The sequence below is a fragment of the Schistocerca nitens genome, chromosome 9 (genome assembly GCF_023898315.1).
Source record: "Schistocerca nitens isolate TAMUIC-IGC-003100 chromosome 9, iqSchNite1.1, whole genome shotgun sequence".
NCBI classification, from domain to species: Eukaryota; Metazoa; Arthropoda; class Insecta; order Orthoptera; family Acrididae; genus Schistocerca; species Schistocerca nitens.
The window spans coordinates 117829951-117845773 of NC_064622.1; the positions used below are offsets into that span (position 1 = coordinate 117829951).

Consider the following 15823-nt stretch of genomic DNA (forward strand, 5'->3'; position numbering starts at 1 on the left):
AAAGAATCAAAGAGCACTAGAGAACCATCATTCTCAAAACACAAACTAATGTGCAGTTGCAAATGAACGTCCTACAGAAGTTCAGCCAAGGTATTGTGCAAAAAGTTCAAATATCATGTACCATTCAAATAATATGGTAAGATGTGTATCTGATCAAAAGTATCCAGAACTTTGTAATGCAGAACTGACCACTAGATCTACATCTACATCTACATTTATACTCCACAAGCCACCCAACGGTGTGTGGCGGAGGGCACAAGAGATGCACCCATCAGTATAAAAAGAAGCGAGGAGTATTGCGTTGTCAGTAGAGAAGCAGTAACAGCAAATTGGGTTGGTCAGGAGAGTGCAATGACGTCGAATGTAGAATAGTCATTGGATTCCACCTGAATAACAAATACATCAGAGATATTTTAACCCTCACAAAGCTGCCCAACTTGGTGGCTAATGATGTGATTGTGAACTGGAAACATGAAGGAACAGCCACAACTAAATCAAGACCAGGAAGACCTCATGCACTGACAGACAGGGATCATCAAGTATTGAGGAGGATAGTTGTAAAAAAACTGCATGAAATCAGCATAAATAATCACTTGTATGTTCCAAAGTACTGTCAGCAGTCCAGCTAGCACAGTGACTGTGCAAAGGGAATTGAAAAGAACAGGGTACAATTGTTGAGCAGCCCCTCATAAGCCATACATTTCTGTAGGTAGTGCTAAGTGATGCTTGAGGTGGTGTAAAGATTGAAACCACTGGATGGATGGCTGGAAACAAATGATTTGGAATGATGACTCATGCTGTACCTTTGGTAATCCAATGGATGGGTTTGGCTTGGCGAATGCCAATAATGAAGTATGGAGAAGGTGGTGTTACTATGTGGGAGTATTTCGTAAGGTTAGAGTGTAGTCCCTTTGTTGTGTTTAAGAAAACACTAAATATGGGAGGATATTAACATATTTTACAGCACTGTGTACTGCATCCACTAAATAAAAAATTGAGAGATGGTAATTGTTTGTATCAGCAACAAATACCACTTTGCGATAAAGTGGCATCCATGATGGAATGCTTTGTGAACAATAACATTCCTGAAATGTATTGGCCTGACTTGAACCCAATAGAAGACCTTTGGTATGAGCTATGAGATCAATTTCAGTCAAGACCCTGGAATCCAACATCATTATTTTCTCTGGTTTCAGCTCTACAGGAAAACTGACTGCCACTCCTCCATAGACTTTGAGACAGCTCATTGAAAGCATCCTCAGCAGTGTAAAAGTGATCGTAAAGGTGTTGAATGGATCTGATAGTGTACATAATCTACTTTTATGAGTGTACTATGTCATGCATTTTGTCCCAATTTTGAAACCCCAAAATGTTGTGTTTCCTATGCATAGCTTTTCATTTTACTAATGATATTGTTACCCTTATGTTAGCAGGTCTGAGCACTGTGAATGTGGCACCTTGTACCCCACCTGGATCACCACATACAAGTACAACAGGCCATCACTGGAGATCTAGGCTTACAACAATAAAAAATAGTTTTCTTGGGAGTCCTAGGTTCCACCGGCGGAAATTGCAAAGTAAGTAGAGTTGGATTATCTGTACAAGTAAAAGATGCAGACAAGGTTCAAGAAAATGATATATGTAGCAAAAGTGCATAGACCAAACAGACCAGTAATATGATACAATGGATTTTGCATCTAAATTATTTTGCATGATTGTTAGAACAAATTGAAAATGGAAGATGGTAAAAAATAAGCACTGTCTGGTAAACAGTGACTCTAAGAAATACTTCAGAAAGGTAAATTATGTCTTCATTGTTCAGAGTTACTTCTGTACTGTTTTGTCTCTCTTTTATACCTGTTTTCTCAGTTCATAATAAAATTTTCTGATTATTTAAAGAGGTCATGATATATAGCTTATAAATATTTTGAAAAATCAAGATATGTTACAGCAGCTTTATGCCACTTTACTAAATGTATCTGTGTTGTTGTTGTGGTCTTCAGTTCAAAGACTGGTTTGATACAGCTCTCCGTGCCACTCTATCCTGTGCAAGCCTCTTCATATCTGAGTAACAGCTGCAACCTGCATCCCTCTGAATCTGCTTAATGTGCTCATCTTGTGGTCTCTGTCTATGATGTTTCCCTCTAGTACTAAATTGGTGATCACTTCGTGCCTCAGAATGTGTCCAACCAACCAATCCCTTCTTTTAGTCAGATTGTACCACAAATTTGTCTTCTCACCAATTCTATTCAGTGTCTCCTCATTAGTTACATGATCTACCCATCTAATGCCCAGCATTCTTCTGTAGCACCATATTTCAAAAGCTTCTGTTCACTTCTTGTCTAAACTGTTTATTGTCCATGTTGGACTTCCATACACGGCTGCACTCCATACAAATAATTTCAGAAAAGACTTCCTGACACTTAAATCTGTACTTGATGTTAACAAATTTCTCTTCTTCAGAAACACTTTTCTTGCCATTACCAGTCTACATTTTATATCCTTCCTACTTCAAACATCATCAGTTATTTTGCTCCCCAAAATAGCATTATGTGTCTCATTTCCTAATCTAATTCCCTCAGCATCACCTGATTTAATTTTGCTACATTCCATTATCCTCATTTTGCTTTTGTTGATGTTCATCTTATGTCCTCCTGTCAATATACTGTCCATTCCATTCAACTCTCTTCCAGGTCATTCCAAGTCAAGAATTAAAAATCATCACCAAATCTCAAAGTTTTTATTTCTTCTCCCTGGACTTTTAATTCCTACTCCAAATTTTTGTTTTATTTTCTTTACTGCTTTCTCAATATACAGATTGAATAACATTGGTGACAGGCTACATCCCTGTCTGACTCGACTTGTCAACCACTTTTCTTTCCCCACCCCTCAACTCTTATAACAGCCATCTGCTTTGTGTTCAAATTGTAAATAGCCTTTCACTCACTATATTTTACCCCTGCTACATTCCAGTCAACATTGTGAAAAGCTTTCTCGAAGTCTACAAATCCTATAACCCTAGATTTCCCTTTCTTAACCTATCTTCTGTGAGAAACCATAGGGTCAGTATCGCCTTGTGTGTTCTTACATTTCTCCGGAATCCAAACTGCTCTTCCCTGAGGTCAGCTTCTACCAGTTTTTCAATTCAATACTAAATAAAACTGTATAACACTGATGCAAATATAAGAACTGTACATTATTGTCTAGTGAGTGAAGAATCGTTGAAACTATCACAAAGCTAACAATGCAGTTGTCTTATCTTGGTGAGAACAATCACTCAGTGAGGCTGGCAATAGTTACTGACCGCTTGCTGTGCCAAACTGTTCTGATGTTTGCTGAAGGCATCTGATTGTACTGCCAATAGCATCAAGTTAAATATATGGGAAAATTTCTGACACATCCCAGAGCATTGGGTGTGCTGGTTTATCAAGTGCTGGGTAATTGTGGTCTTACTGTACCATCCTCAGACATAAAAAAAACTAATTTACAGGGCATGTTACTAATAATGATCATTTGTATGTAAACCAACAAATAAATGAACTGCATTAAAATTATGGAATACCGGAAAATACCTGATTACTACATTGGGCAATACGTTAACAAAGACTTGTGCTACACCTTACTTATTTAGTCCATATGATCTAATATTATACAATGTAGTATAGGTGTCAGACAAAATATATTAATATTTACAGTAAATGGACTGACATTTACAATACATTGCAATAGGTTTTTATAAAATTAGCTTTACTGAGTAGTTCATGTATTGTACTTAATTATAACCAGCACAAAATAAATTATTGTGTATGCCAGGTACATTATGGTACATTTGCTTCACTGAAAAGTTCAAGTGTTGTACTTAATCATAACCAGTGTGTTTACCTTTCTAGGTATTTTTTATAGAGAAAAAGCAATGGCACACAAAATAATACATGGTGTTCATAAACTATCTCTACAACTATACTACTTTTAAAACTATGCTAGATATTCAACATGCGATAAGATAGCTCATAATGTTTTTTTCTCATTCATACACATCAGTTTTTGCAACCTGGGTGGCAAGGGTAATGTCTAGTCAGAATTCAATTTCTTTCCATGTACAGTTCAAGATCACCATGATGACATGTTAAAATGCATTGTGAATGCATGTCCTATAGCTCTAACCTCAGTTTGGAACACCATATCCTTTACAAAATGCCACAGGAAGAAGTTTAGATGGTGTGAGGTCAGGGGATCATGGCAGTCATTGAATTGGTCCTTCTTGTCTAATCCATGTATCTGAAAACTTTTCATCTAGAAATTGACAGGCATTTTGAGACCAATGGGGTGGTGTCTCATCCTGCTGGAATATGACATCAGGTTGCAGGTGTTCCAATTGTGGCATGGCAAACTATTGTAAGACTCCCAGGTAAACAGCACTGTCGACAGCAGACTCGGTGAGAAAGAATGGGCCAGTGATGCAATTGCCTACCTGTTGGAGCAAATACAACATACATTTTTAAATGGACTTAATTCAAAAAGCATTTGTGTCACAAAAATGTGCAGTCTGCAGAGGTAATGTTGTAAAACTACGTTATAGTGCCATGTTGTACAGAATGTCAGTGAATAAGGAGAATTTGCTAGTTGCAAGTGGAGAGAGAGAGAGAGAGAGAGAGAGAGAGAGAGAGAGAGAGAGAGAGAAATAAGCTTCAATTTTCTTGTTTTGTAAGATGTGTTGACATCAGAGGGAAGGCAAATACATTCAAGAAACTGGATACAAAGAAATAGCTAAAACTTCAGTCCTACATATTATGAAAAGAAAGGATTTGAATAACCTATTAATTTGCATGTCATGTTGGCCCTGCTCCCATTATATTGTACCTCCCAGAATCTGGTGAGTATCCATATAGCTTGTGGCTTAAGCGAGGAATCTATAAGTTCCATTCTTTGCTGTGATGATTTTCGGCCTGCATATGGACAACATGGCAGCTGCATAGCCTTGCTTGATGGCACATCAATAAACACATACACGACACAGTGCAATTGTAATTCGTAAAGCGAATTCCAGTTTCCATTGATAGTTTCTCTGACACAATTGTTCAAAATTATTATTTCCTCAGATCTGCAACTAATTTGATATCAACAATAACTAGCAGGCCCCTTTGCAATATTGCAAAGTATTAACAATGAAAATAAAACTGAATTAATTTTCTTTGTGTCATTTTTGTATATGCTTCCTAATAGCATCTGTCTTTGTACAGGCTACAGAGTTTGATAGTAATGTAAAATCCAGTTCATCTTTTCAGTGTTACAAAGATGAAATATGAAGTATGTGGTATGCAAGAAAAATCTCCTATTTCTCCAAAAAGTCTGCGTATGTGTTATGTATTAGTTAATTCCTTGGTCATCCATCTGAATTATGTTAAAATTTTGTTAGAAATTGTGTAAACATTAGAAGAAGCAGGAAATAACTCTGATGATTCCATGAATTGGCACAAACAATGATTGTTGTGCTAGTTAAAGTTCATATCAAAAATATAAGAAACATTACAGTAGTAATTTTCAGGGAGGGAGAAAATGGTGTACATTTTTTTTTTGTTGGTTAAATGGAGGGGGAAGAAAACAAATAAAGTTAAGCAGGGTGCAAAGCCAGTTTCCTGTTATACAATCAGAAAGTGGCTTGTATAAATGGAAGAAAGATTTACACAAACTACAAAATATGTGCTGAAATGAAACTCACAAAAGTGCGAAAGGAAAGCTACTCTAAAGATTCAGAACTGCTTATGAAAGTCAGTGCACTGTTACCAAGGGGGATCTACGAAACTGGGGTCTCTAAATTATGACTGAGATGAACATTACTGATTTTCAGGCTTTTTCAATGTAGTTAAGCAGATTCAGAAAGCTATACAGAAAAGAATGCTGCAAAATTACAAAGTTTACTTGAAATAAACATTTAGAGGAGATGTCATTATTTGGTAATACTACAGAGAAATTTGTAGCTGACATGAAGATGAAACTTCTTGTTATTCCCTGAAATGCTGCTTATAATGCTAGTCAGTCAGGTTTCATGCGAGAACTGTTGCAAACTGCACTTTATTATTTTGATGGTAAAAAAGACGTAGTTGCTTTGCAGTCAATGAAATCTATGACACATGCGCATACAGCAGGGCCAGTGATAAGTATCAGTGAATTAGGACTAATTAGCTGAAAAACATCTTATAATGGATGTAACTAATCCATAAAAATGGAAGAGAATAAGTTTCAATATTACAACTGAAACACCTTTTTACCAGTTTCAGAAAATAATTCATTGCTTTTGTCTGAGTCATGCTCTAGACATAACAGGACTTCTGTCTTTAGGAGTACAATGAAAGGCTGTTAATGTAATAATGGGATTCTACCAGTAACTAACAGCGTGAGTCAGCCTCTTGTAAAAACTTTTTTGAGAGTGTAAAGCATTTTTCAGAATCCTGTCGAACAATGTAGTTCTTGACAGCTATTTGTCTCTCGGGTTTATCAGTGGAACAATATTGCTAAACTTAAGACACTTGTGCATCATCAGTTTTCATCACCACATTTTATGAATTTGATCAAGTATGCCTGGTATGCAGCACAATATGCAGAAAAACAACAATGATCACTTTAAATCTGCCCCGGTATTGTCCAACTAAAACCCGTAATTACACTGAACTGCCAGAATGTATTAATTTTTCTTGTATCATGCTTGCCTAGTGTAAGAAAAATATTCAGTTTGTTTCAATCATCCAATAGACACTTCATATTTTTGTGATTACTACAGGAAATAAACAAGGAACTGTTCCATTGTTAGTAAAATCATCTGTGATGTAACATCATACACTGCCTTGATTTTCTTTCTTCTGCTAGTCACTTGTGTAATAACTACATCTGCAACAGTTTAGCTGTTTGTATTAACTGCAAGTCATTCAAAAAACTAACGATTTGAGGCATTTTTGCATGGTTTCAATGCTTAAAATTTGTGTGTATGCATTTTGGACTTTGCGCTGTGTGGTGCTACACTCTGTTGTCATGATTGCAACTGTATATTTTCCAACTTGCTCGCAAGGCAGGAAGGGTTGTACGAACTGCTGTTATAAGTGTTTCTTTGCATGGCAAAAAAGAGTAACTGGAACATTAAAAGAAATACGTCCTGTGCACCTTAGCAGCTAAAATTTTGGCACTGTATTTCTTTAGGTGTATTCTTTCTGTGTGAAAAATTTAATGCTTGGTCCCATTTCCTTGTGAGTCAAATACCTTTTGGAAGTTAAGAAACATTGCATCTACCTGACTGCCTTGCTCCACAGCTTGCAGGATATTATATGCGAAAAGCATGAGTTGCATTTCACATGACTGGCATATTTGTAATCCATGCTGGTTGGCATAGAGGGGTTCATTCTGTCTGAGATACCTCATTGCATTTGAGCTCAGAATATGTTCTAAGCCACTACAACAAGTGCATGTTAGGGATAATGGATGTTAGTTTGATGTTCACTTCTGCTGCCCTTCTTGTAAATGGGTGTGATTCATGTATTCTTCTGACCACTGGGCACTGTATTTTTAATGTAATTCTTCAAGCTTTCCCGGCGAGGTGTCATGTTGACTTATCGGGTTTCTGCTAGTTATTCGCATCTTTCCTGCACGATATTTCAACTGCGTGACTCGCAGTCTTCTTCAGGTGCTGTCTGATAGCACCTGAAGAAGACTGCGAGTCACGCAGTTGAAATACCATGCAGGAAAGACACGAATAACCAGCAGAAACCCGATTAATCAACATGACACTGTCTTCCTGTTCAAGGAATCTTCAATATATTATGGATAAAAGAGGTGCTAACTTGGCTCCAAATATGGTGTAGAATCTGACAGAGATTCCTCAGGCACTGGAGATTTGTTCTATTTCACTGACTTCAGCTGTTGCTCAATGTCACTGACACAAATATCTGTTTCAGTTGTCTTTGCAGTGGTATAAGAATTAAGTAGGGACATTACTCTCAGTTTCCTTTTGTGGAGGAAAATTTGCAAATAGAGTTAGGTATTTCTGCTTTTGCTCTGCAACTGTCAATTGGAGCTGCAGTCTTTTCTATGAGTGACTGGACACTAATCTTAGTGCCACTAACAGCTTTTACAAATGAGCAGAATTTCTTTGGATTCTGTAAATCTTTCAATAATATTCTGCTATGGTAGTCATTGAAGGCATCTGTACTGCTCTCGTAGCAGCTAATACATTTCATTCAGCACATCTCTGCCCAAAGCTGTATGCTCTGTTTTACATCTACACACACCAAAAAATGTTTTGCATCACCCTGGTTCCCAGAACTCCAGAAGATAGATGTTGACTGTGGATATTGTATCACAGACACAGACCCTTTGACTGTTCAGGTGATGTCACTAAACCCGCCCAAAGATGTAAACAACCATGCATGAGCAGCACCTATTAGACGGAGGGGTCTGACAGCCAATCAGTTCCAGTCATTCCACCAGGAAGGAGATACACAGCTCATGTTGTCTGTAGTTCAACCATGCCTAGACATTCAATACCACAGTTTGATCGCATCCGCATTGTTACTTCGTACCAGGAAGGGCTCCCAACAAGGGAAGTGTCCAGGTGTCTCGGAGTGAGCCAAAGCGACGTTGTTCGGACATGGAGGAGATACAGAGAGACAGGAACTGTCAATGACATGCCTCGCCCAAGGGCTACTACTGCAGTGGATGACCACTACCTATGTGTCATGGCTCAGAGGAACCCTGACAGCAATGCCACCATGTTGAATAATGCTTTTTTTGCAGCCACAGGACGTCATGTTATGACTCAAACTATGCACAATAGGCTGCATGATTGTGCAAATTCACTCCCAACATCCCTGGTGAGGTCCATCTTTGCAACCATGACACCATGCAGCATGGTACAGATGGGCCCAACAACATGCCTAATGGACTGCTCAGGATTGGCATCACATTCTCTTCACCAATGAGTGCCGCATATGCCTTCAACCAGACAATCGTCGGAGACGTGGTGTTTGGAGGCAACCCGGTCAGGCTGAATGCCTTAGGCACACTGTCCAGTGAGTGCAGCAAGGTGGAGGTTTCCTGCTGTTCTTGAGTGGCATTATGTGGAGCAGACATACACTACTGGTGGTCATGGAAGGCGCCATAATGGCTGTACGATATGTGAATGCCATCCTCCGACCGATAGTGCAACCATATTAGCAGTATACTGGCAAGCCATTCATCTTCATGGATGACAATTCGCGCCCCCATCATGCACATCTTGTGAATGACTTCCTTCAGGATACTGACATCGCTCGACTAGAATGGCCAGCATGTTCTCCAGACATGAACCCTATCAAACATGCCTGGGATAGATTGAAAAGTGATGTTCGTGAATGACTTGACCTACCAACCACTCTGAGGGATCAACACTGAATTGCCATTGAAGAGTGGAACAACAGAGCCTTGATGAACTTCTGGATAGTATGCCATGATGAATATTGGCATGCATCAATACAAGAGGACGTGCTACAGGGTATTAAAGGTACTGGTGTGTACAGCAATCTGGACCACCACCTCTGAAGGTCTTACTGTATGGTGGTACAACATGCAATGTGTGGTTTTCATGAGCAATAAAAAGGGCAGAAATGATGCTTATGTTGATCTCTATTCCAGTTTTCTATACAGGTTCTGGAACTCTCAGAACTGAGGTGATGCAAAACTTTTTTTGATGTGTGTATTATGCAGTAGTCTCTGTTTCTTTAGAAGTTACATGCAGTGCCCTGTACTGAAAGTTTTTTGAGTTCCTCACTGAGATATGGCACATGGCACTACTGCTTTTTTATCTTATTTACTGAAGATATAAATCTTTCCACTTATTGCCCTTTGTACTTTGGTAATCAGTCTTGCTGCAACTGCCTTATGGTCACTAATACTGGTTTTAATGCGGACATCCTCAAAGAGGTCAGGCCAGTTTGTGGCCATAAGTTCAAATATATTTCTATCATGAGTGGGATTCCAAACCACGTGGTCCAGTTAGTTTTCAGAGAAGGCATTTAGTAATGTTTTACAGGATGTCTTGTCATGCCCACCATTAAAAAAAACTATAATTATCCCATTGATTATTGGATGATTAAAATCTCCTCCAATGTTCACAGCATGATTGGGGAACTTACATACTAGTGAACTTATGATTTCTCTAAAGTTTTCAGTTACCTCAGGGAGTAAGACCAGTAGTCAGTAGAAGGAGCCACTTATAATTTTAGCCCAACCCTGACACTGAGTCTTGTCCAAACAATCTCACATGCAGCTTCAGTTTCTTGTCTACTGCAACAATTGTGCCATCTCCATTTTCCATTAGTGTATCCTTCTGGTATGTTTACATTTTCCCCAAAAATCACCTTGCTGTTGCTTTTGGGTTTTAACCAGTTGGCTGTACCTAGTATTATGTGAACTTCACTACTTTTTATGAGTGCTGCAAACTTTGGCACTTGGTTGTGTATATTTTGGCAGTTAACTACTAGGATTTCAATACTGTCATATGAGACTGACATTTCTTTGGTTCTTATACTGATACCTCTAGCTCTCTTACAGCTATCATTAACTGGACTGGACTGAAAGTCATCTAACCTAAAAAACTTTGTGTGTACTCCACAGACAGTGAGCTACCTTTTTACTAGCCTTTGATGCATAGTGCACACCTGATGCATTTAGTGGGACCCTACAGTTCTCAGTCCTGTGTCGCAAGTTTAGGAATTTTCAGCTTAACCTGTTGCAGAACCTTTGCAGTGTCTGGTTCAAACCTTCCACTTGACTCAGAACCATAGGCCCCTGATCTGTTCTGGGGACAATAATGCAAATTGTGAGCTTCATTGAAACTCTTGAGTGAGGATTGCCTTCTCAACCTTCTCTGCCAGCCAGTGGAATAATCAAAGTATGACCTCAGTGCACAGTTGACAGACATTGTTTGTCCTCATGTGCACCACAATCTGCAGTAGACTGCATCCTGTTCCCTTAGTGGCTACTGGTATAGCCACATCAGTATGTTGGATCAGGTTTCCAGACATACACACTGAGTTCACATGGTGTTCCTTCCCATCTCATGCTGCCTTTTTCCTAAGGGGTACCATTGTTTGCCATATGTTTGAACTGCCAACAAGTAGGACACTTGCTATCACAAGAACAAACACAATTTATGGAGTGTAGTACTTTATAGAGAAACACTTAAGATACAATGAAGTAAAGGTTGTGCGTAGCACTGAACATATTGACTGTACAACAGTAATACAGGTTAGAGAATAGTCTAAGCACTCATTTACTATCACTCAAATAATACTGTTTCTTTGGAAGCTCACCAGAGCGTGCCAGCAGGCTGACCCAGGTGGCCTCTGTAAGCAGGCCTGTGAACTGTATGCACACATGATCTCTGAAATCGTGTGTGTCCTGAGTAAAGGTACATCAAGACCCTAACCTTTTGTGTGAGCCTCCCCTTGATATGGAACACAGCATGTTTCCCAACAGATGAAGTGAGTCTCGTCAACTCACATTTAGTTTAAGTGGGAGACAGCACCTCAGATTTATTGGTTAGGGGAATGAGTGTAACAACCTGAGTTCTCCCTGGTCCCTGTCTCCCCTGTACAGGCTGCCTAGCTCAGCTACAGACACACTACTCACAGTCAAGTGGGTGAGTAGTGACAGATCCTGTACTTCCTGCAGAGGAGACAGGACCTTAGGAGGCTTCCAAGAGTCATATACCTTTTGTGTCTCTAGTATATGATTCTTAGGAGTCCTCTCAACACACTCATTTGCAGCACCTTTCAATTACTTGACAGTGGTCAGAGTGATTTCCAGCTGCTTATGAACAGCAACTATCTTATCCCATCCCACAAACAGTGTACATAGGGGGACTGCATTGTGATTGGTGCAGTATTTTACGGAATAGCAAACAAATAAGTTTAAACTGAACTTGATGATTCTCTTTCACTTTATGGGTCTAAGATGTTACAAGTATTACCAGTAACCTTTCAGAACTGGAGCGGTTAACTGAGATATATATTACAGCAACAGAAAAACTTGTTTCTCTGAAACATTTTTCTGGTTATGTTCACTAATGGTTTTGACAATAGCATTAATTTATGATAAATGCAGACAATATACACTGCTCTTGAAAGAGAAAACTAATGTAATATGATATGACTGTAAATTACAGACACTGATGTTCTATGAAATAAGTAATGCACAACTCACAGGTTTAAAAAAATTCTCAAAAATATATCTTTTTTCATTTAAATGTACAGTGAAATTATGGAACAATTGTTTCTGAAGAAGGATACTGTTGCTAAAAGCATCTAAAAATCATGAATTAAGTTTACAATTTATGATATAGTAAGAGTTTTTCATCACAAAAATTCCTGAAAATGAACAATGTAACACATTACACATGAGCATTGACACAGTTAGTGGAAAATATATGAAAAAGACATGAACAGTACAATATTATAATTTAAAACTTGGCCCGTCTGGCAAATGCAACCATCGTACAATATGCGTTAGATGAGTATGTGCTAAGCAAAATCGTAAGAGATGGAAAAGAGCCACCGTGGTACAACAACCGAGTTAGAAAACTGCTTCAGAAGCAAAACGGAACTTCACAGCAAACATAAACATAGCCATAGCCTTGCAGACAAACAAAAATTACACAAAGCAAAATGTAGTGTGAGGAGGGCTATGCGAGAGGCGTTCAATGAATTCGAAAGTAAAGTTCTGTGTACTGACTTGGCAGAAAATCCTAAGAAATTTTGGTCTTATGTCAAAGCGGTAGGTGGATCAAAACAAAATGTCCAGACACTCTGTGACCAAAATGGTACTGAAACAGAGGATGACAGACTTAAGGCCGAAATACTAAATGTCTTTTTCCAAAGCTGTTTCACAGAGGAAGACTGCACTGTAGTTCCTTCTCTAGATTGTCGCACAGATGACAAAATGGTAGATATCGAAATAGATGACAGAGGGATAGAGAAACAATTAAAATCGCTCAAAAGAGGGAAGGCCGCTGCACCTGATGGGATACCAGTTAGATTTTACACAGAGTACGCGAAGGAACTTGCCCCCCTTCTTGCACCGGTGTACTGTAGGTCTCTAGAAGAGCACAGTGTTCCAAAGGATTGGAAAAGGGCACAGGTCATCCCCATTTTCAAGAAGGGACGTCGAACAGATGTGCAGAACTATAGTCCTATGTCTCTAACGTCGATCAGTTGTAGAATTTTGGAACACGTATTATGTTCGAGTGTAATGGCTTTTCTGGAGACTAGAAATCTACTCTGTAGGAATCAGCATGGGTTTCGAAAAAGACGATTGTGTGAAACCCAGCTCGCGCTATTCGTCCACGAGATTCAGAAGGCCGTAGACACAGGTTCGCAGGTAGATGCCGTGTTCCTTGACTTCCGCAAGGCATTCGATGCAGTTCCCCACAGTCGTTTAATGAACAAAGTAAGAGCATATGGACTATCAGACCAATTGTGTGATTGGATTGAGGAGTTCCTAGATAACAGAACGCAGCATGTCATTCTCAATGGAGAAAAGTCTTCCGAAGTAAGAGTGATTTCAGGTGTGCCGCAGGGGAGTGTCGTAGGACCATTGCTATTCACAATATACATAAATGACCTTGTGGATGACATTGGAAGTTCACTGAGGTTTTTTGCGGATGATGCTGTGGTATATCGAAAGGTTGTAACAATGTACTGAAATGCAGTAGCATCTGCAGCAAATTGATGCATGGTGCAGGGAATGGCAATTGAATCTCAATGTAGACAAGTGTAATGTGCTGAGAATACATAGAAAGAAAGATCCCTTATCATTTGGCTACAATATAGCAGGTCAGCAACTGGAAGCAGTTAATTCCATAAATGATCTGGGAGTAGGCATTAGGAGTGATTTAAAATGGAATGATCATATAAAGTTGATGATCAGTAAAGCAGATGCTAGACTGAGATTCATTGGGAGAAGCCTAAGGAAATGCAATCCGAAAACAAAAGAAAGTAGGTTACAGTACTCTTGTTCGCCCACTGCTTGAATACTGCTCAGTGGTGTGGGATCTGTACCAGATAGGTTTGATAGAAGAGATAGAGAAGATCCAATGGAGAGAAGCGTTTCGTTACAGGATCATTTAGTAATCGTGAAAGCATTACGGAGATGATAGCCCCAGTGGAAGAGTCTGCAGGAGAGACGCTAAGTAGCTCGGTATGGGCTTTTGTTGAAGTTTCGAGAACATACCTTCATCGAGGAGTCAAGCAGTATATTGCTCCCTCCTACATATATCTCACAAAGAGACCATGAGGATAAAATCAGAGAGATTAGAGCCCACACAGAGACATACCGACAAACCTTCTTTCCATGAACAATACGAGACTGGAATTGAAGGGAGAACCAAGAGAGATACTCAAGGTACCCTCCGCCACGCACCGTCAGGTGGCTTGTGGAGTATGGATGTAGATTTAGATGTAGAAATGCAGTCTCACACACAGGAAAATTCAGAAGTCAGCTTGTATATGTAATTGAATGTGCAGATGGCTCAGCTTTTTTACTTAGCTGAATTTCTCACATCTCCTAGATTAAAGTGCCAAAGGTGAACACTGCAATGTCAGTTTAACAAAGTCAAAATTGTAAAGACTTAGGATCAATAGAGCACATTGTTTCGTTGAGTCAGTTTGTGCTCACCTTCCATTAAGATGAGTACTGTGAACCTTTTCTACAAAAATTTGGCACAGATCCTGGTATAGGAACTAGGCCTAAGCACAATGAGAAACTCAGACAGGAGAGTACTGCAAATGTTAGAATAAGGAAAGGTTCTCATAACAGTATAATTAAAAATAATGTAAGTATATTTCATCAAAATATTGGGAGTTTAAAGAATAAAGTAGATGAGCTTCTGGTTTGTTTAGAAAATTTAGAAGCTGAGAATGAAATAGATATACTATGCCTGTCTGAGCATCACATTGTTACTGATATGGATAAGGTAAATGTAAGTGGATATAAGCTCTCTGCACATGTAATGAGAGAAAATATGGAGAAAGGAGGAGTTGCCATATATGTCAAAAATTATCATTGTGCAAAAAGTATAGAAACAAAAAAGTTTTGCGTAGAGAAACATATAGAAGCATGTGCCTGTGAGCTTAAATTAAATAAAGGCACATTTATAATTGTAACTGTATATAGGTCCCCATCAGGAAATTTTCATCTATTTCTGAAAAATTAGGACTCCTTGTTGTGCTATCTGTCAGACAGGGGGAAGCAAATTATTATTTGTGGGGACTTCAATGTAGATTCTCTGAAAGAGGGTAATAGGAAAAATGACCTTGAAGTATTACTCGGTTCTTTTAATTTGACACCCGTTATTGATTTTCCTACTCGGGTGGTAAAGGATAGCAGCTCACTGATAGATAACTTCTTTATAGACCAAGATAAGTTTAACTGGATAAATGCTCAGCCTGTTGAGAATGGTCTTTCTGATCATGGTGCACAGCTAGTTACAATATATGACATAGCTCCATTTAGCAATACTAAACAGTCCTCCAAAGTAGTACGTTCAGTCAACGATTTAACAATTGCAAATTTCAGGGAAAGCCTACAGCAGTTAGACTGGGATGAGGTGTACTGTGAACCTGATGCCAATTTAAAATATAATTTATTTCATGACATTTTTGTAAATGCATTTGAAAACTGCTTCCCCAAGAAAATAGTTAAATATACTCATAAGAAACCTTGTAACAAACCATGGCTTACTAAGGGTATAAAAATATCTTGTAACCGGAAAAGGGAAATGTATCTGACAGCAAGAAAGAGT

General features: G+C 38.8%; 1 protein-coding gene across 1 annotated transcript in view; it reads left to right on the top strand.

Moving 5' to 3' along the window:
* The window catches only part of LOC126203288 (serine/threonine-protein kinase BRSK2), a 195958-nt gene that overhangs the window by 115324 nt on the left and 64811 nt on the right, over positions 1–15823 (top strand). The window contains exon 10 of the mRNA XM_049937545.1: positions 1434–1577. Coding sequence (XP_049793502.1) covers positions 1434–1577 — 144 coding nt within the window. The remainder of the gene's footprint in view (positions 1–1433; positions 1578–15823) is intronic.